Genomic DNA, 21,430 nt, shown 5'->3' on the forward strand with positions numbered 1-21,430 from the left:
GTATTCAAGATATCATTGCGAGAAGACAATTTAGATGACTGATTCGACAACGATGAAAAAAATCGAGCATCGCGCTGTGATAAAATTCCTCACAAAACAAGGAAAAACTCAAAAAGTAATTCACGAAGAAATGGTGGCTGTTTACCAAGATTCTGCGCCTTCATTATCTACAATTCAGAAGTGGTCAAGTGAATTTAAACGGGGTAGAGAGAGCATTGAAGACGATCCCCGTGCCGGTGGGCCGGTTAGTGCCGCTACTGAAGAAAACGTCAAATTAGTCGAGAAACTTGTACTCGAAGATGCCCGTGTAAGAGTGAAAATATTATCAGAAAGGACTAAGCTATCCGTAGGTACTATTCACACTATCCTTCATGAGCGTCTGAATTTGTCAAAGGTCAGTGCAAGATGGGTGCCGCGAATGCTCACAGCGCTTCAGAAACAAGTGCGAGTTGACTGTTGCAAGGAGTTTTTGGAGCTTTGTGGTGAAAATCCACAAAGTATTTTCGATCGGATTGTTACTGGTGATGAAACGTGGGTTCATCACTATGACCCTGAGAGCAAGCAAGAGTCTATGCAGTGGCATAGAAAAGGAACAGACCCACCGAAGAAGTTCAAAGTCACCCCGTCCGCAGGAAAGCTCATGGCCACAGTGTTTTGGGATTCCAAGGGAATCTTGCTAATCGAGTACACAAAAAAAGGTCAAAGTATTACTGCTGCATCTTACGCAAACACCCTGCGTAATTTAAAGGAGGCAATTAAAGAAAAAAGACGTGGAAAATTGACCGCAGGTGTCTTGCTGCTTCACGACAACGCTCCGGTCCACAAGGCGCGTATCGCCAAGGCTGCTGTGCAGGAGTGTGGGTTTGAAGAAATCAATCATCCACCCTACAGCCCGGACCTAGCTCCTAGTGATTATTTTCTATTCCCAAATCTTAAAAAAGATCTTCGTGGAAAGCATTTTTCCGACGATGAAGAGTTGAAGGCAGCGATAAACGAACATTTTTCAGGCCACGAAGAAAAATATTTTTTAGAGGGTATCGCAAAGTTACTTTCCCGAACAAATAAGTGTCTTGAGATGGTAGGGGACTATATTGAAAAATAAATTTTATTTAGAATTTTCTGCTGATTATTTCATGCCTATACCGAGAATACATTGAACTCCCCTCGTATATGGATCAGAGGTATATAAAAGTGTGTGTAAAACATCTTCGTTTGTAGCTGTCCTCGAACATTTTCTTGCATGATGAAGCCTGAACTGCCTGTAGTCTTTGTTTCGTGACTCCTGAGCGTCTTCTGAGAGTTGTCCAAGAGGCAAAACTGAGAAATGTCGTATAATACTTTCAACATGTATTAACACCTTGTGCACCGAAGATGGCATATAATACCATTTATATTTATTAACATACAGTTGTGCTGTATCAAATGCATATTGACCAAATTTCGTGGCAATACCTCTACCGCTTGACATAACCTGAAGTATTATATAGAATCGTTTAATTAATTCCTCATCTATACCAGTGATTTCTGATGAACATTGGTAATTTTGAAAAAATCTCCTGCCCGTATTACCATCATTAGTGTTGCTAGTAATTTGCTTTGGTTTATCTATATTTAATCCAAGTTCTTCTCTGAACCTTCTTTGTACATAAGCCTTCTTTTCCTTTTTTAAATTTTGTAAATAAAATAAAATAAATAAATAAAAATATATTTATTGCCAAAAACATTTACATACCGCTGTTACAAACATAACTAATTATCAAGTTTTGATATAAACAATCTTATAATAATAGCACTCATTGAATACTTACATTAACTATGTATACAAACAATGTACGCTAACAGAAGCTTATAAAAATATTATTGTTTTTAACATGACCTAGAATAATGTTGAGGGTAGAAGCAATAAGTTTGGTAACAGCAGATATCGACGGCTACTCCCCGCACTAGTAAAAACTGTGTTGCGGCAGAGTAGTTATCATCGTCCGCAGTGACCATTTTACATTGACCCATGTACGGCTAATAGGCGCTTTACAAAACAGATCTATTTAAAATTGGTTTATGTGGTGACAATAATAGTATGCGCAAGATTGTCAGATAAAGAATATACTTAACAACAGGATATAGTGATGTAATTTAATTAATGGTTCAAATTCTATTACTAGGTAACCAAGTTACTTAATATATTTTGTACCAATAAACTGTTTAAATATATTTACTATGTATATGTACATTGATAAAATAAAAGTATTTACTTATATAAATATTTAGTAATTGTTTACTAATTATACCATATAACTGTAGATTATATATATTTATTAATAAGTATAGTTTAGTATAGAACATATATAAATACACAATACACACATATATATTCTAAATGCGCGGTTTGGTTAGATTTTCTGTAGCTTGATAATCTAACGTTAATAAGTAATTAGTGACCAGTTTTTTGCAAGACCTGAATGTTTCATCCCTAAGAGTTTGAGCAACCACGCTGCCTATTTTATTATATATCCAGGGACCCAAATATGAGAAACAGCTACGAGCAAATCTAGTTCTGGATTGAGGGACCATGTAAACAGTAGCAACCCGCCTGCGTGAGATTACACTGGGAGGTGGAACCTTATGTTGTCTCAAAATGACTTGTTTTACAAATAGTTGACGCACGGTTAAAACTGGAAACACTTTATAAAGTTCAGTTGTTGAATAGTCAAATCTTTTAAAATTTAATATTTTAATAATTGCTCGTTGCGTCCGTTCTATTTTAATAAGATTTGTCTTATTGGCACTTCCCCAGGCTGTAATACCGTACTCCAATAGGGACTGACAAAGTGAATAATAAACTATTTTGTTTGTGGCGTAATCACGTATCTATTTCTATATCTCTCTATTTCTATAATCTTTTTGACGGCCTCTGTGGCGCAGCGGTAGTGCGCTTGTCTGTGTCACCGGAGGTCCCGGGTTCGAATCCCGGTCAGGGCATGATGAGAAACGAACTTTCTCTGATTGGCCTGGGTCTTGGATGTTTATCTATATAAGTATTTATAATAAAATATAGTATCGTTGAGTTAGTATCTCGTAACACAAGTCTCGAACTTACTTCGAGGCTAACTCAATCTGTGTAATTTGTCCCGTATATATTTATATTTATTATATTTACGTATGTGCCTTATTTTTTTTACTATGCATATTAGTTTTCTTACCCTATTACTGAGTACTTCAATTTGGTGTTTCCAGTTTAAGTTACGGTCAATCATTATACCTAGGTATTTAATATATGGTACTGACATTAAACTATAACAATCACAGAACTCATTATTAAAACATGTATCTGTGTGTAATTTAATATTTAGTCCAGTCGGTTGTCCACTAGCATTCATACTAAAAGTAATATATTTTGTCTTTTCGCAGTTAAGTGTAAGCAAGTTGGTATCAAGCCATTCCATGACAATCCTTAGACCATCTTCAGTCGCTTTGTGGACCTCCTTCCAAGTAGGCGCATTAAACAAGAGAACAGTGTCATCAGCGAAGGATATTATTTTAGAATTATTCAGGGCGATTTTACTAAAATCGTTTAAATATATCAAAAATAGAGTAGGCCCTAGCACCGAACCTTGCGGTACCCCAAAGTTAATGTTTACAGATTCACTGATCACACCATTTATTTTCACGCATTGAGTCCGGTCACAGAGGTAAGACTTAAAAAGTTCCAACGTAATCCCACGTACCCCTGCGCATTCTAGTTTTCGTAATAGCAAAGGAATAGAGACAGTGTCAAATGCCTTCGCAAAGTCCAGGAATACGCCTAAGCATTTGTTCTTTTTATCTAAATTGTAAGTGACATTATGAACTAGATCTTCAATAGCATTAGAAGTTGACAATCCCTCCCTGAAACCATATTGATTTGAAGAAAAGAAACTGTTAGCGTCAAGAAAACTTTTTAGCCGTGAGTTAATAGCCTTTTCAAGTATTTTAGCAATCACTGGAAGAAGCGAAATCGGCCTATAATTATTGACACTATCTCTATTCCCTGACTTGAACACAGGTATGACTATGGATTTCTTCAGCGCCTTAGGAAAGATACCTTTTGAGAAACACAAATTGCATAGATACGCTATTGGCTCCGCTAAATAGTCCGCACAGTCTTTTATAAGTTTAGAAGACACCCTATCCCAGCCAGTTGACGAGGTGGTTTTCAAAGAATTAATTATTTTTCTTATTTCATACTCATCGGTTGGTAAGAGAGTGAGGGAGTTCATTGGTCCAGACCTTTTCCTAAGTTTATCAACTAACTCATTCTCAGTTTTGCCAATTCTAGTCAATATTTTAGTCGCAAGAGATTTTCCAGTATCAGCAAAATGTTCATTTACTATATTTACGGAGGCTATTGGAGTATTTTCAATATTTAATAGTTCAAGGGGTGTTTTAGATTTAGAGGTGATATTACATATTTGGCTAATAGTATTCCAAGTATTTTTTATATTGTTTCTATGTTTATGAATTTCTGATTTTTCGTAATCTGTTTTAATGTTATGTAGTAATCGGTTACAATAATTCCTGTACCTTCTGTAAGATATTTGTAAAGAAATGTTATTAGGGTCCTTTCTAAGATTTGCGTGCAACTTGTCTCTCCACCTAACACATCTGATTAGGCCTGGTGTCATCCACGGTTTCCTATTATTTAGTCTATTGTTTATTTTCTGTGTTACCGAGCAATTTTCTATAGTATCCGTTAATATTTTCAAAAATACATTTATAATTTCTTCAGGATCTGTATTTGAATAAAAGCCTGACCAATCCCAGTTTTTTAGATGATTTATGACCTTGTTATAATCAATTTTAGAAATAGTTTTATTTGCTGTATTGACCGAAGGTGGACTATTTATCGATAATAAAACAGAGCAGTGATCAGTAATAGTAGAGTTGCAAACCAGTGTAGTAGCTGTATTCCCCATCTTAATAAATGAATGATCATAGCATTTTGATTCCCGAGTTGGAAACATATGGCTAGGCAAAAGACCATGCATTGATAACCGATTCAGATAATCTGGAGTTCTCGTGTCTATATTTCCCTCTTTTATGTCCAAATTTATGTCCCCAGTCACTATAATATTTTTAAAATGTTTAAGTTGACGCAAAACTTTATCTAGTGAGTTTTTGAACGAGTCTATATCATAAACTGATGGGGACCTATAGATAGCTATTATTGCCTGTTGATTATTAATCTCAATAACCAGACAATCGGCATCCATAAACTCAGGCTCATAAGTTTTAACATGCAAATTTTCATTGACATATACTACTACTCCACTACTCTGGTTAATGTGGTTTTTTGTTGAATGACAAACATAATCATTCATACCAGGAATATTGCTCAAGTGTGGGAGCCAACACTCCGTCAAGATAATCAGATCAAAATTTATATTTAGTCTTGCAAGATGAAGTGCGAAATCATTGAAATTACGATCTATGCTTCGAATATTCTGAATAATAACATTTAAGTTGCCATTAGATTGACTAAATAAGTCTTTGCAACCATTGACTTCATCAATCAGAAACGCCTCACCAACATTGACATTAACATCAATGTCAGTGTTAACTTGTTGCATATCATTGACTATCATATTGTTTATATTTATAATATTTATAAATTAACAGTAAGTAATTAGGCGTCTCCAACCTCCAGTCAAGAATTACATTCAGAATACCTAAAGCAGGGTCATCTATTTTAGCGCATATTATAGATATTAATATATTAACACAGTAAGATACACATATATATAAATTCTGAAAAATACTGATAAGATAGATACTGATTAGAATAATATTAATATATACGAAATATATCATTATGTTTACTGGTATACAAAATAATCTAAAATAACAAAATGAAATGTACAAAAATCTTATATATATAGAAGCAATCTCATGCAGTGTGACTTTTATTGCATAATTAGTTTTATTTAGTCAATCTGACCTGGGGCAACATTTGAGTTTTTCCAAATCCGTAAGTTTATCAATACGTATTGGGGTTTCGTCATCATTTTTTCTCAGTAATACGATTCCTCTTGAAATCCAGCAGTATTTAAATAAGCCTTCCTTTACTATCTGTTTGGCTGCAGCCAGGAGCAGCTTTGTTTTCGGTGTCAGTTTCTCTGACACATAAACAGGTGTTACGATAGTTTTTATTCCTAGGTCATTACTATTCAACTTATTATCTTTATTCATTTTATTATAATTTTTAACAGATTTTAAAAGCTGGTTTTTTTGAGCCATGTTTTCAAATTCAATGATTATTGGCGCATTGGCCTTACCTCTACGATAAATTTCACGGACCGAAGCCTCAGATATCCCACTATTTACAGCATTCATCAACATCGAAGCTATATGCTTCAAATCTTCGGTTTCTTCCTTTGGCACATTCCTGACTTCAACGGTATTTTTCACCTGGTATCTTTGAAGTTGTTCTACTTGATCTTCCAGTACATCAATTTTACTGTGAGCATCAGCACATTCAATTTCCAGATTAGAAATTTTGTTTCTTAGCTCGCTCTGTTGATTAATATTTTGCTGTAATTTATTTTCAATCTCACTGTTACTTTCAATTAATTTAGTATTTTGGGAGGTTAAGGCTTCTATTGCTTTTAACAAGCTTTCATATTTTTTGTCCTGGTTTGATTGAAAGATTTGGAAACTGGTTTTCATCTCAGAACAAAAATTTTCAAATGACTCTTTTTCAGGGTTTTTTCTTTTCCTCGAGTTTACCCTCACGTTAACGTCATCCTCATCGAAACTCAAGTTGGGATGTGATGAGTAAGTTCCCATAGTTGGTGAACGTTGCAGTGGCATCTCTTTTTCTTGCGTATACTATATTTTTAAGTAGTTGCAGATCGCAGTCAATGCGTCGTTGTGCTATGCGTTGTCCTTGTCGCTCACTAGTCACTGGTTAATTACCGTAATCGAAAATATGCTTTATAACAATGTAGAAAAGTTGAAAATTGTATAAAGATGTTTATAAAATGATTAAGAACACGTCCACTTCGCTCAGCGCCCGACGATGAATGAGTGCTTTAGTATATTTTTGTTCTCTTATAGTTGTGGCCGACCATTTTGCAAATCCTAAATTGTAAGATAAGTGTAAAATAAGTTCCATAAATCTGATCCAACAATGCAAAGTTGAAAGTCCATATTGATAAGAAGCTTCGTCGACAGGTTTGTTTTGAACTTTTTCTAAATTGTTCATCTCTGTTGGTCTTGCACCGCAAATGGTACATACAGCACTCGATAAAGTTTCTGATAAAACCTGAGCCACTTTACCGTCAATCATAGTTAAAAATAACGTGTGTTTTATTTCAATACCTTCTCCATTATGATTGATTAGGGAAGGACTTAGAGCTGAAATTTGAGCATTAATTTCATCGACTACTTGTTTCGTCTTCTCTGGAGTCTCTTTTGAAAATTCTATCAAAATAGGTCGGCAAAATCTGACTGATGATGAAGCAGGATTACACCACAAAACTTTATTAGTATTGGTATCAATAAGTCTCAGGGACACAGGGGATGATATAAATAAATTAGAGTCTGAAATCAAATCACTCTCTTCAGGCAGGACTTGTTTGTATTCGCTTTGTGCACTTGATCCATCACAGCCCCATTTGGAAAGTAATGTTAAGTGAGTTGAACCAACTTTATAAACATCACTAATTTTTAAAAGCCTAGCTGAAGTGTGATCTAATTTGCTTTGATGTTTGTTATTTCAATGCTCGATTCTAGCGGATAGCACATCCGTTTAGCTTCAACGACTCAACTTGTATGAAGGAAATAATAAGCAGTTTTTTATGATCAAACAATTCCTCATATTTTCATACTGTGATTTACTCAGATTTAATTCTATGAAGATGCTGAGAGCTTCTTCTTTTGAATAAGCAGTTACCTGTTCGTTAAGAAGACTCTTGCGTATTTCACTATTCTTTTCTGCCGGCAACATTCGTAAAACTTCAACAATGAAGGCTTCTTCTACTTCGCCTTGAGACCTTAAGCCTTGTATGTATGAGTTCAATATAAAATCGGGCCCACATGTATCAAGTAATTCCTTGTTTTTACGTTTCTTTGTACTTTCTGAACTATCTTCATACGTTTTAGAAGGCCTTCCCTTTTTTCCTGCTGATGTCGAAGGTCCCGATCCGGTCCGGCATGTAGGATCTTCTAGCTTCACAGTAAATTTACCATCCAGCCAACTGATGTATTGACTTAAAAACTGATCTTTCTTTCGACCCGCTTTAGTATAGCGTTGTCGAAACTGAGTTATGAAAGAGTTTTGAATACTGGCAATGATTTTTCCTATGTTTGCTTCTGAAGATTCGGTGAAATTGTTTCGTATATAATTTGATAAAGAATCAACATAATTTGTATCATTATCAATCAATATGAGACTTAAGTCGCGTCTGGTGCACGAAAATTCACTCCTTGTGGAGAGTAAGTATTAACAAACTTTTGCGTATGACAAAAAATAATGACGAACTGTAACGTTTCATGAACAAGTCCCTATTTTATACTAAATAATGAGGGTATCTGTAGCCGCAACTTGTGAAAACGAACGTCTCTGAGGAGTTTTGGTTTCTGCTTCAAAGTAGCTGATGTTTTCATTTGCCATGAGAACTTTAATTTGTTTTTGCCTGATATGTTCAGAGCAGGACGGGGCAGTAGCTAGGTGGGGATTCTCACAGAATAAACATGATACCTGAGCATCCGAAGGACACTAATCGTTTAAAACCTAAACCGTTTCTGCATTGGATTGTGGTAAGGAGGTAAAGGAATACTCGAAGAGAGGTGTGAAAACAAAAATCTCTTCGAGAGCACATGCCCACAGAAAGTTAGGACAACGATAGTGGTTGGGAACCAGGAAATTGAGTCTGGTTTCTTAGATTTTGAGTTGAGACGTCTGGCCATAACTACCTGACCACAGTTGGGCGGAACAGAAATATTTTCAATTAATTCCTCTAAGGTCGAGTCCGTAGGGATGTCCCTAACAACTCCCATGCGAGAGATATTGAATCTAGGTACAGATGCAGTATATTTATTAGTCGGGATTAAGGGATTTTCTAGAAATAAATTGGCAGAGTCCCTATCTGTAAATTCGATGAAAACTTTGTTCCTACCCATGAGTTTTAGTCCACCAGATTTGATATCAGGGACAGAATTCTGATGCAAAAATTGTGCAAATTTAGGTAGCCTAATATATAATCTGTTTACAGGTGCAACATTTTTATTAGAAGGAATAAAGGGATTTTCAAGAAATAAGTTGGCAGTATCCCTATATGTTAATTCTATATAGAAACATTGTTCCTACCTATTGGAAATATGCTTAAATTAGTAAAATATTTTCGCTGGAAAAAAAGATGATGTACTCATTCAAAATTCCGAAATTCCCATTATTTCCACAATCCAATGGAAAAATATTTTGTGTCACAAACACTCTCACTTGGCTATTGCAGTTTAATAATCAAATTTATATTGTCACTTGGCTAATTCAGTAACATTAAGTATTTTAAAAATTAAAATTCCACGGAGCACTGTCTTGATGTTGCGCCACCTAGCGGCCTTTTTGATGGTGCTCAAAAGCTTACAGTCCCGCCGGAAGCACTTCATTCGCTTATCAGTCCTTTGTTGTAATTGGCCTTTGTCATCGTATCTAACGTCAATCGAAGGCAAATCTTGCTGCGCATTCCTTTTCTTCTTACTTGTGGTTCCTCCACAGAGCTGTTGCTTGGTCGTCCTCTAGTTGAGGGAGCATGAGTGCCATAGTTACAAAGTGCGTCAGCAAGCTCTGGGTACATTTACTGCTACTTTTTTAAATTTAGAAAGATTACAACAGGGGTCACTGTTTACAGGCACACTTATATTTAATACATTATAGTTTGGAAGGAGTTTAGTACATTTGCAAAAGGCTTTACAATATATAGGTATATTAACCATTCCAGTACCTATTACATTTATGTCTATTGTTTCTAAGTTTTCACAGTCTATAGATAGTTTGCTTAAATGGGATTGTACAAATATCCAATTGTTATTATATAGGGGATAGTTTCATTATGCGATATTGGTACGGGTACAATATGGTATAAATAGAATTCTCGGGGGCTTTTTTTTTTTTTTAATATACAGAAACCTCCAACAGAATGGAGCCTATACTAACTTTGAGCCTGTTTCATTCAAGTTCTCGCTTTCATGCCTCTCGTACTTCCATACTTCATACCATCTAGTTCATTCATCATCTTTTATTCCTTGTACGGGTGGGACTCCCGTCTAATGTCTATGTATTTATTCTATCTTACACTATTTTAATGCTACTTTCTTGCGGTTGGGATGCCCGCGTACTGTACTCTCCTCTCATGGTATGGGTAATAACTTTGAGCCTTGCCTTTATTTATTACATTTCTTAATCACTAATAAACTCTACTAATAATTAATTACTAATTTTACATTATGTGTTTTTAATCTTATTCCTATTTTTTGTTATCCTATGTTTAAAATAAAAATATGATGTGTACTAATATTGTGCCATCATTATTTATTGCTATGTCTTTTGTTCACAATATCGACTATTTCCACACAGTAATCTAAAAATTTGTTAAATTTATTTCCGGTTATTATTGTCTGCAAATTGTCTTTAGTAATTTTTGTATCCAGAGTGTATTCTATGTCAAGTCTTTTGCTAGCAAAAATGGGGCAGTCAGTCAGTAGATGTATTACCGTGTCGTCTTTGTCAGGGTCGCACAGGCACGATGGCCTGCTCAGTCGTTTGAATCTGTGCAAGTATTCAGCAAAACCACCGTGTCCCGTGAGCACTTGTGTAATTTGGCTGCAGGCTTCTACTCTCTTCATCGCTTTGTATGCTGAAGCGGCTGTGGGAAAAAATATTTTCGTAACTGGTGCCGTTTCTCCCGTCCTTTATCTCTCCTCCCATCTATCAAGTGTGCTCTCTCGTAGAACGCTCTTACTCGAACTTACTCGAACAATATAGTCTAAATAGGCGTGAGCAACCGCTTCTAGGCTCACATCAGTTTGTTTTAGTCAGTCGACGGCTTCCCGCGCTTCTTTTCTCGCCCCGCCCCCGCTCCATTGCCGTCGCGACGTAGCCAGGACTATTTTATCATTCTTCCCCCTTGACCGAACTACTTTCAAGAGGCTTTTTATTTAGAGATAAAGTAGGAGGAAAGTCGTGTGGTGTTGATAAGAACACGCATAACCATTTGGTAGGTAAGATTTTGGAGTTGATGTTACGAGTATTTCTCTAAGAGCTTGAATGTCATAAGATTTTCCCAAGCTCTGATCTAGATTTTGGGGAAAGTGTGATAATCTTTTTATATGAGGAAGATAGATTAGGGGGTGAAGAGTGGGGAGGGTTTCGTGGGCGTTGAGGAGAGGTGACTAAATATTGGGAGGAGTAGTATTGGGAGAAAGCAGAGGGTATCTGTAGCCGCAACTTGTGAAAACGAACGTCTCTGAGGAATTTTGGTTTCTGCTTCAAAGTAGCTGATGTTTTCATTTGCCATGAGAACTTTAATTTGTTTTTGCCTGATATGTTCAGAGCAGGACGGGGCAGTAGCTAGGTGGGGATTCTCACAGAATAAAAATAAAATAAATTAATAAAAATCATTTATTTCAGGTTTAAAAACCTATATAGTGTTAGTAACAGAGTGTCTTACAAACTATGTTAGTACATCTATATTAAAATTACGGGAGCACTTGGTGTCCTTAGCTAGGTGGATGCGAGTCCAGTGCTGCATGAGAGCGCAGTCCACGTCCAGCCTAGCAGCTACGGTCTTCACCAGGCTGTTGGTGCTGCGCCGCACTCGGCGCATCAGAGATGCTGTACGCTTCCTAATAATGGCCGACATAAACATGATACCTGAGCATCCGAAGGACACGAATCACCTGAGGTCTGGAATGGCACTGGCTGCTAATGACAGAATTTGCAAAAGTTTCTGCATTAGATTGTGGTTAGGAGGTAAAGGGATACTCGAAGAGAGGTGTGAAAACAAAAATCTCTGCGAGAGCACATGCCCACAGAAAGTTAGGACAACGGTAGATAGTGGTTGGGAACCAGGAAATTGAGTCTGGTTACTTAGATTTTGAGTTAAGACGTCTGGCCATAACTACCTGACCACAGTTGGGCGGAACAGAAATATTTTCGATTAATTCCTTTAAGGTCCAGTCCGTAGGGATGTCTCTAACAACTCCCATGCGAGAGATATTGAATCTAGGTACAGATGCAGTATATTTATTAGTCGGGATTAAGGGATTTTCTAGAAATAAATTGGCAGAGTCCCTATCTGTAAATTCGATGGAAACTTTGTTCCTACCCATGAGTTTTAGTCCACCAGATTTGATACCAGGGACAGAATTCTGATGCAAAAATTGTGCAAATTTAAGCAGCCTAATAGATAATCTGGGTACAGGAGCAACATTTTTATTAGAAGTAATTAAGGGATTTTCCTAGGGTTGCCAACTTTTTTTAGAAGAAATAGAGTGTATCTGATTTTAAAGGAGGTAAATAAAGAGTACAGACTTACAAAAAGGAGTACTATTTATTTTGTATTTTTAAAAAGGTATTTTTTTGTACTTTTTGCCGCACATAACAGTTTTTCATTGATTTTAAATAAATTGTATGACTCCAAACATTCCAACTCTAAATTTATATATATCAAGAGCTCAATTTTAATGAAGCTCTGTTTCTCTCTTCTCGCCACTTCACATTCATGACCGAAAAGACTCTTTCAGTAAATGCTGAAGTGGCGGGAACAGAGAGTATATAGCTAATGATTTTTTTTAAACAATTAAATTCTTCAGGACATTTTTTAAAAATAAATTGCCATTTTTCTGAAGTGGATTTTTGCAAAAACTCTGTATTATTAAACAATTCGGCTTGGAGTTGTTTCAAAATGATCACTTCTGAATATAAACTGTCCATGTTTATGTTCAGTCTTTGTAAATTAAGTTTTCCTTCTATAATTTTTTCAAAATAATTAAATTCAACATTAGTTTTTAAAGATATTGTATTTAGTGATTACAGCTACTACTAAAATCAAACCATTTTTGTAGATAACTTAAACATTTGTCTATACACAATGAAAAATTAGTGTTAATCTTACAAAACAAGTCGGGTGATGATTGTTCAAGAGTTTTTAATTTCTTTTTTGTTGTACAGCCATAATAGTTGTCTTTCTGTCTTTGCAGTAATTCAGTTTTCAAATTATCCATTATACCAAAAGCATCTACTATTGTAACAGAGTTACCTTCCAGAGATTTAATAGTTTTGTTAAATATGTTTAAAATATGGCTGGCAAAATGTAAGTAAATTTCAATTAAAACATCTTTATGACCTAACATCAACAGATTTTGAATTATCATAGAGCAATCCTCATCTAGACTTTTAAAATAATCACATATTGGATGCCAATTCAATAATATGGTATCAATACAAGGTAGTAATGACAACCATCTAGTGCCAATATGTCTCTTAAGCTCATGAAAGTCTCCTTCAACTATTGCAACAAACATTTTCAATTGTTCTCTCCTACAAGCTGACACAGAAAAATGGCTATATATTTTTAATATAACATTTTCAACATCATAAGTTAGAAAACCCATTCCATGTTTCACACAGTTGTGCACAATATGTGCATGACAATTACCCTTAACAATATCAGGTACTACATCTGCCATGTTAGTGTATAATGAGTGATGCACACCAAAATTTGAATTTGTGTTATCTGCACTAAGGCCAGATACTCGATTAAAAGGGATATTATACATATCCATAGATTTTTTTATAGCAGCAAACATGCCATCAGCACTCTCATTAGCATTTTCATAAAAATCTAAAAGTTTGTTTTGTATTCCCTTTTCCACAGTGAAATATTGAACTACTAAAGGGAATAATTTGATGTTTTTTTTATTAGATGCATCAGTTTGCAGACAGAAATACATATTTTCATCTTTTAAATCATTAACTACACTTTCAAGAGCATGAGGTCCAAGTACTTCTGTAACCAGAGCTTCCATTTTAGTCCTGGCTAATTTGATGTTAGTAGCGGTTTTCGAGTCACTATATATTATTTTATCTAGTTTAACGGAACAATCCATGCTATTATACGACAAATTATGTTTAACTGTATGGAATGTTAAAGCTAATTCAGCAGCTGTAACATTATCATTTTCAGATACTGGTTTTGAAGTTGAAGGTGGAGTCAAAAACTTTTGTAGGACTCCTGATGTCCTTTTTAATTCAGTTTTGGCTTTATGTTGTTTTGTATCTTGATGCTGTTTTATCTGAAAAAAACATAATCTACATGCTACATGCACCTTAACCAAAACATCTTCGTCGACATGAATAAGTCCAATTACATGACTGCCAGTCCAGCACCACAATAAGCCCAATTCAATGCAATGACATATATTCACACAACCAAACCAACCGACCGACCGCAAATACAAACAAAACAAATTAAACATTCCATGACTTAAAATCGTAATAAACAGTTTTACGTACGTGTCCAACTCCAGCTGATGAAATAGAAAAAATTACACCACAAATTATGCATTTTGCATTTGTATTATTTTCTGGGTCTTTCCTCAGCCAAGAAAATTCATTTTCCCAAGATTGTGTGTACTTCTGTGACCTTTTTTTCCTCGTAACAACTTTTCGCTTTTTAGGTGGGGTGCTTGCGTTATCAACACAGGATTCTTGATCTGAATTATCTTGTTCGTCAATTAAGTTGTCATCCATTACGAATTGGATAAAAGTATTCCAAACAAACAAAAAACAAAGACACACAACACAGTTTACACAGTGGAAACAAAATCAATGTAACGGGTATTCTCAACTCAAAAGAGTCAAAGACTACTCAAAACTTGTGACATGACATTCATTGACATTGACACATGACATTATTAGTGGCTGCGTTCAGGAACATTCGAATATGGTTATGGGAATCGGTGACATTGCAGACAGATTCAGCATGTTATAAAACACGCACATAGGCCATCTCTTAGTTTTTCTGTTCGCGCATATGTTGGAACACATTTGATCCACAGTGTCAACCGCACCCTTTGTACTATTGTAAAAGTGAATTATTTCTGGTTTTCCTGTATCTTCGTTAATAATAGGTTGATCGTGAATAGTAGATAAAACAAAAACAACCTTATTTGATTTAGCTTTGTACGAAACTAACGACTTATCACCGTCGTAACAAAACATTGAAGTACCAATTGCGCGAGACTTAGTATTCTTAAGTTTTTCAGGGATTTCTCGTTTATTACTTCGTAATGTGCCCACCAATGTCAGATTATAAGGTGCCTTCAAGAGCTCCTGAGCCAAAGGAACAGATGTGAACCAGTTATCCATTGTAATGTTGCGATTTGTGCCGTGTAAAGTTGACGTTATTTCTTTTATGAAAAACGTAGCCAATGGTTGCCTTTGAATATCAGTTCCTTTTCCTAAGTATGGAATGACATTGACTACGTATTTACTGTTCACATCTGCAGCCATCACAAGTTTGATTCCATATTTATTTGGCTTATTCGGTATATACATTCTGAATGGGCATCTTCCTCGAAATCCAACGAGTTGTTCGTCTACAGTTATATACGACCCTGGAGTGTACCACCTCTGAAAGTTGACAATCAATGCTTGCCACAGTTCCCGTATAGGCGCAAACTTGTCATCTCGTTGTCTAATAGCTCTTGTTTCCTTATCATCAAATCTAAGGCATTTGATAAGAAAATTGAATCGCTCTGCACTCATACAAGCTTTGAAAATAGTCCCTGATCGTTGAGTATTGAAAAGCGTGCGTGTTGGTAAGTGGTTACTTTTCACAGCTGCTGAGATAAATAGTAAACCAAGAAAAGCTCTTATTTCTTCAAAACATGTGGGCGACACCGTATACAACTCCTTTTTATAATTATTTTTTTATATATTTATTTCTGCATTTGTAAATGTCACAATATCTCGCAGCATGTCTTCCGTTAAAAACAGTGAAAATAGATCAATTGGTTCAGAAAGTTCCCTAGCTTCTTGTTTAGGCCCTGGTATAAAGTGAACTATGTTTCTCTGCGAAGTTCGTACAGAAGCTAACCTTGGTGTAGACGACCATTTATGGTTATTTTTCCCGTATAGGAATTGGGAACGTGGCTGGAGAACATTTGAGTGAATTTTCTGAGATGTCTGAACCTCTGTATCCTCACCTGATTCCTCGGAGTCAATAACCTGAGTTCTCCTTCTCTTACTTGGGCGAATAGGTTCGTCGTCGGACTCGCTGGAAAATTCCGATTCACTGCTGGTATTTCTGTGAACTTCCTCCTCCACATTATCTTCGGTTTCCGAGGCTGAATTGTCGGACCCATTCTCGTTGTCTGCATCAATGTCTTCCTCAAGCCACCGACGTATCTGATCCTCTTGTCTTCTCAAATCCATCTAAAATTATAATAAAAAAGTATTTTTAGTTATGTAATACGTCTTTCCGTGTCTGAAAATGTGTGAAAAAAATAAAATTTTGGCAATAAACAACTAACAAAAAATGGTTAAGAATATACACCATCAAAATAGGCTAAATAAAACGATTGCATTCATAAATTTGATTACTATATCACTTAAGGTGTATAAACAAATATAAATAAATAAAGAAATATAAATCTAATTCCTCCCAAATCATTAAAAAGTAAAAAAAATATATAATACTGTACATACCTTTCAAAACTAACTTTGTTACTAAACTTTCGTCGAGCGGACGACGAAATGACCGTAACTCCTGTTCTAATAATCGTGTGACGTTGCGCGTGTCACGCGATGCACTAATTGGCAAATCAGGAAGCTAGAAAAAGTGGCGGGGGCGTAGGGCGCGGGGAAAAGGGTTAACTCAAATTTCGCGGTATGGCGCGTCGTCGAACGGACGAATGTTTAGTTATCTAGGGTTAAATAAACACTGTTTAGCACTCATTTTATCACTTATAATTTATAGGTATAACTTATAATTTTATTCTCACATTCTTGAGATTTGTGATGCGTTGAATCCCAATAATTATTTATTTGAAGACTTTGTTGCAATGTTAATTGTCTTTTAGCGTTTTCGGTTGTCGTTTGTAGTTTAATTTGAACTTAAATCAAAATTTCAGTACACTCTGTACATAAATCTTTTTAAAATTGGCAATCCATAAAATATATATATATATATATATATATATTTCTTTTTTCAATATTAAATCTCATAAATATATAAATCTCCCGTGAACAATGTATTCTCCCGTCCACATTATATTCTAAGTATAATTTAATATTGTGAAGTTGACGTTGTTAAAGAAAATGCTGCAGTGCAGTTTGTTACCGCTTCTTCTGCACTGACGCCTTGGAAGCGGCAGTAAACTTAGTTTTTAAGTAATATATTTGACGTCAACTAAGTTGTTAAACCATACGACAATTATTAAGCGATATAATAATATCCTATAATAATGAATAAAAATTTTGAATTTTTGAATTTTTTGAATTTTTGAATTTTTGTTGGAGTTACATTAACCTACAACAACATAAATTGGTTACGATTACTATACGAAATAAAACACGTATATAAAACGTTTAATTACTAAACACTAGGCTACACACGAACTTACTTACATAAAGTTGGTAAAGTAAGTAATAAATAAATATTAACTGACCATTTGTTTTTTCGTTTCTGATGAAAGTTTGACAGCATCATTTAACTTCTCAAACTCTGCGAACAGTTCGGCATGAATCGATTTTAGGTAACTCTTTAGAGCTGTAGTTGTGCGGCCTTTTCGCGAATACACTTTTTCACAAAGTTTGCATTTGGCACTCGAGTCGTTAATTTCAACGAAATAGTTCCAAATGGGACTTGTTTTTGGTTTCATAATTGCACTGTTATTGCACTAAACACAACTAGGTACTAAACAAACAACAACAGAAGAAAAAACAATAGAACATGTCACTATTTATTAAATATGCGCATCACCGCGCCCCGTGACGTTAAATAGTATTTAACGTCACGGGGCGCGGTGATGCGCATAATGAATGAACCAGAAACAATAAATAAGCAAACTCGTTGTGACACGTTTGTTTATGTTTACTTACCGCGCGCCCCTCTCTTTCGGCAATTATCGGAATCACGCGCGCGCGCCTGGTCGCTCGTGTACTTTCGCGGGGGCCCGCGCGTCGACGAAAGTTTCGTCGACGCGCGGGCCACGCCGCCACGCCGCCGTCATGTCGCACCCCACCTCACCGCTCTCGCCCCGCATCCGTTTCGAGTTCTGTTATTAGTTTGCGGAACCAGAAGCAGAAACGGAACTGAAAAAACATGCGGAACTTCTGCAGATGCAGAAGCGGAAGCAGAGTTCTGTTGCAACACTACTTTTTATCAAATTTCACTATCTTTTCTTTTCATATATGTACCATAATCTTACTGCCAACTATACGCAAATGGCTGATATCTGGTTTTTTTTTCTGTATATTGTTCATAAGGTGTTTTGTTAAGTCCTGACACAACAGATCTATTCCGCAAGTTTACCGCTGTGCTAACAGATTCTGCCCAGAACTTCTTCGGTAGGTTTGCTTTTTGTTATTTCATACAACAAACACTTTGCTTTTTCAACTATTTTTGCAGGTAATTTTCAAACTGTTTGTTGGCAACTCAGCACCATTATCTGTCCTCAATATTTTATCTATCCATTTTGGTTCTCTACTAATTAGTAGTTTTGAACTTTTTTGTTTTACTTAAAAGTTTTGAAACATACAAACACTTCGACGTTTGTTTTCAGGAAGTAAACATATGTCATATTAATGTAGTCGTCCACAAACAATAAGAAATATAAGATAATAACGTCGTTCTAAATGAGGAAAAATATACTTTCAGTGTTACATACAGTTCCTTGGACATCAATTATCGTGCAATGGGGTGAAACCTCTAGACAAATATGTCAGTCTGATTGAGTTATTTAGAGAACCTAAGGTAGAAGAGGAAGTCCGGAGCTTCTTGGGAATTTACTACATACTGTGACAAATATAATATGCATCCAACTATTGCTTAATATGTAGTGTTCTAAAAAGTTTCGTGTTGAATTTCAGCTTTTTCTGTTTGACATTAGCATCAGCAGGTGTCCACATCGGTTTACAATTGTTCATTCCAAATCGTGTAAGTATCATACTTATATAAATGGATTGATCGATAGAAATCTGATTTTCATTCTGTGAAATTCTATGTGTGTGTGAAATACCAATGCAGTGTTTAGCTGTTACTAAATCCTTCGTGCAATTTTTCTCAGCGGTAATTTTAAACAATCGGATTGGTACATTGATAGTGGTGCCAGCTGTCATTTAACATCAAACAGGGATTGGTTGTTGAACGCAACAAATCAACACCAAGTGCGAGACATTATTATTGCTGATAAGACGAAAATTGCTGTTGGAGGCCGTGGAGATGTCTAAATAACGTTATGGGTGCTTTATATGTGCCTAACTTGGCTACGTACCTATTATCGGTTAGCCAGGTAGTGAGCAAAGGAAACAACGTGACATTTGACGAGAAGCACTGTTATATTTACAACCATACTAAAAAAATTGTAGCAATCGCAGATGTGGTTGGAGGTGTCTACAAATTGAGGATAAAGGAAGTAGATTGTTTTTTAACTTCAGTGTCAGCTAATTTATGGCATAGAAGGTTCGGTCATCTTAACAGCAAAGACCTTAATGCAATGAAAGATAGTGCTGTTAAAGGTATGTCATATTCGAACAAGGCTCAGGTCAGTAAGACTAGCTGCGTTGTATGTTGTGAGAATAATATAAGTATTCAGTTATGGGTGTGTTATATGTGCCTAACTTGGCTACGTACCTATTATCGGTTAGCCTGTTAGTGAGCAAAGGAAACAACGTGATATTTGACGAGAAGCACTGTTATATTTACAACCATACTAAAAAAATTGTAGCAATCGCATATGTGGTTGGAGGTGTCTACAAATTGAGGATAAAGGAAGTAGATTGTTTTTTAACTTCAGTGTCAGCTAATTTATGGCATAGAAGGTTCGGTCATCTTAACAGCAAAGACCTTAATGCAATGAAAGATGGTGCTGTTAAAGGTATGTCATATTCGGACAAGGCTCAGGTCAGTAAGACTAGCTGCGTTGTATGTTGTGAGGGAAAGCAATCCAGGCTGCCTTTTAGCTATGTTGGCAACAGAGGCACAGAACTTCTCGAGGTGGTTCATGTAGATGTTTGTGGACCGGGATCCTCTTCATTCGCCTATTTTTTTTTAGACTATTATGGATTCGCATAATTGTTTTCGCATAATATGTTTTGGCATAGTACTTCTATCGCATAGTAATATTTTCGCCTACTACTTTTTAGGCACAATACTCTATTGGAATATTCTGTGTTGGAATAATTTGTTTTAGACTAATGCACATTATTCATATTATTCTTAGGACTATTCATTATTTGTCATAATTTAATTGTCATAATTGTCATTTGAATAAAACACAGTTTCAAAGTTATCATGATATATTATTATTTCAATCATTTAATATTTTACATATTATTAAATTTAAATATATATCATGCAATATATATTTATTAATATATCCATTCATTTGAGGTTTAGATTACTGGCTATGGCTTTTAGGAAATCAATTTTACTTGTATAATCATTTTTCTGACTAATAATTATGTCAATACGCTTCAGTTTATCGCTGTATTTCTTCTTTTTTTTAGGTGGTGCTATTCCGAGTTGCCTCTTTTCAATTTCTGTGATTTGGTGTGTTATCTCTTGGGTAATCTTTCTTGCTAAATAATAAAACTGGGGATGGTGTTTCCCCACGAAATGTGCGAATCGGTTATGCCATGCTTCGGCGTGATTTTGTGTCCTGGGTATATCTTCTTGGGTTAGTTGGTGTGTACTCCATATTGCCGGTGGAAATTGTGGCGGAGAAGTTGAAGTACCCCACACATAATATTGTTCAAACCACGTCGCTATTGGTTCTGGAAGAAAAAATACGTATCAAATTACACCATATACGTACGTCAAATACCTACCTACAGCACAACTTTTTAACGTTTAGGTTAGCGAGGAGCGAAGCGACGAGCGTGGCTAGGTGGACATGAACCCCCCGCACGAGCCGAGCGAGCGAAGCGAGCGTGCCGCGGTAGCGGCCGGCGAGTGCCAGAACCGACTTTAATAAGGCGTTCCCAACTCGGACAAAACTAAACTATGTAGGCATACAATCATTTACCTGTTGGTGATGTTTTTGTTATTTTCCATTCGTCAAAGTATATTGGTATATCTGACTCTTCCAAAAATGCCAAAGCATACAAACATTTAATTTCCAATGCAAATGATTCATTGTTTCCATATAGTTTTTGAAGACCATTCTT

The 21,430-nt window shown here is 35.8% G+C and overlaps 1 protein-coding gene across 1 annotated transcript; it reads right to left on the reverse strand.

Annotated features, from left to right (window-relative positions):
• Positions 1-12,904: 12,904 nt before the first annotated feature.
• LOC132903675 (uncharacterized) lies at positions 12,905-14,995 on the reverse strand. Its single transcript, XM_060952468.1, has 2 exons — positions 14,552-14,995; positions 12,905-14,331 (listed from the first exon to the last, which is right to left on the reverse strand). Exons 1-2 carry the CDS (start codon positions 14,786-14,788, stop codon positions 13,060-13,062), a joined length of 1,509 nt encoding a protein of 502 aa, XP_060808451.1. The 5' UTR covers positions 14,789-14,995; the 3' UTR covers positions 12,905-13,059.
• Positions 14,996-21,430: the final 6,435 nt, after the last annotated feature.

The sequence above is a fragment of the Amyelois transitella genome, chromosome 28 (genome assembly GCF_032362555.1).
Source record: "Amyelois transitella isolate CPQ chromosome 28, ilAmyTran1.1, whole genome shotgun sequence".
NCBI classification, from domain to species: domain Eukaryota; kingdom Metazoa; phylum Arthropoda; class Insecta; order Lepidoptera; family Pyralidae; genus Amyelois; species Amyelois transitella.

Bases quoted from the DNA above. Each gene is read 5' to 3' on its own strand.
- LOC132903675 (XM_060952468.1), bottom strand. From the start codon at position 14,788: ATGGATGACAACTTAATTGACGAACAAGATAATTCAGATCAAGAATCC. The intron at 14,332-14,551 runs GTACGTAAAACT...TGTTTTTTTCAG, and splicing joins CATCAGCTGGAGTTGGACAC to ATAAAACAGCATCAAGATAC.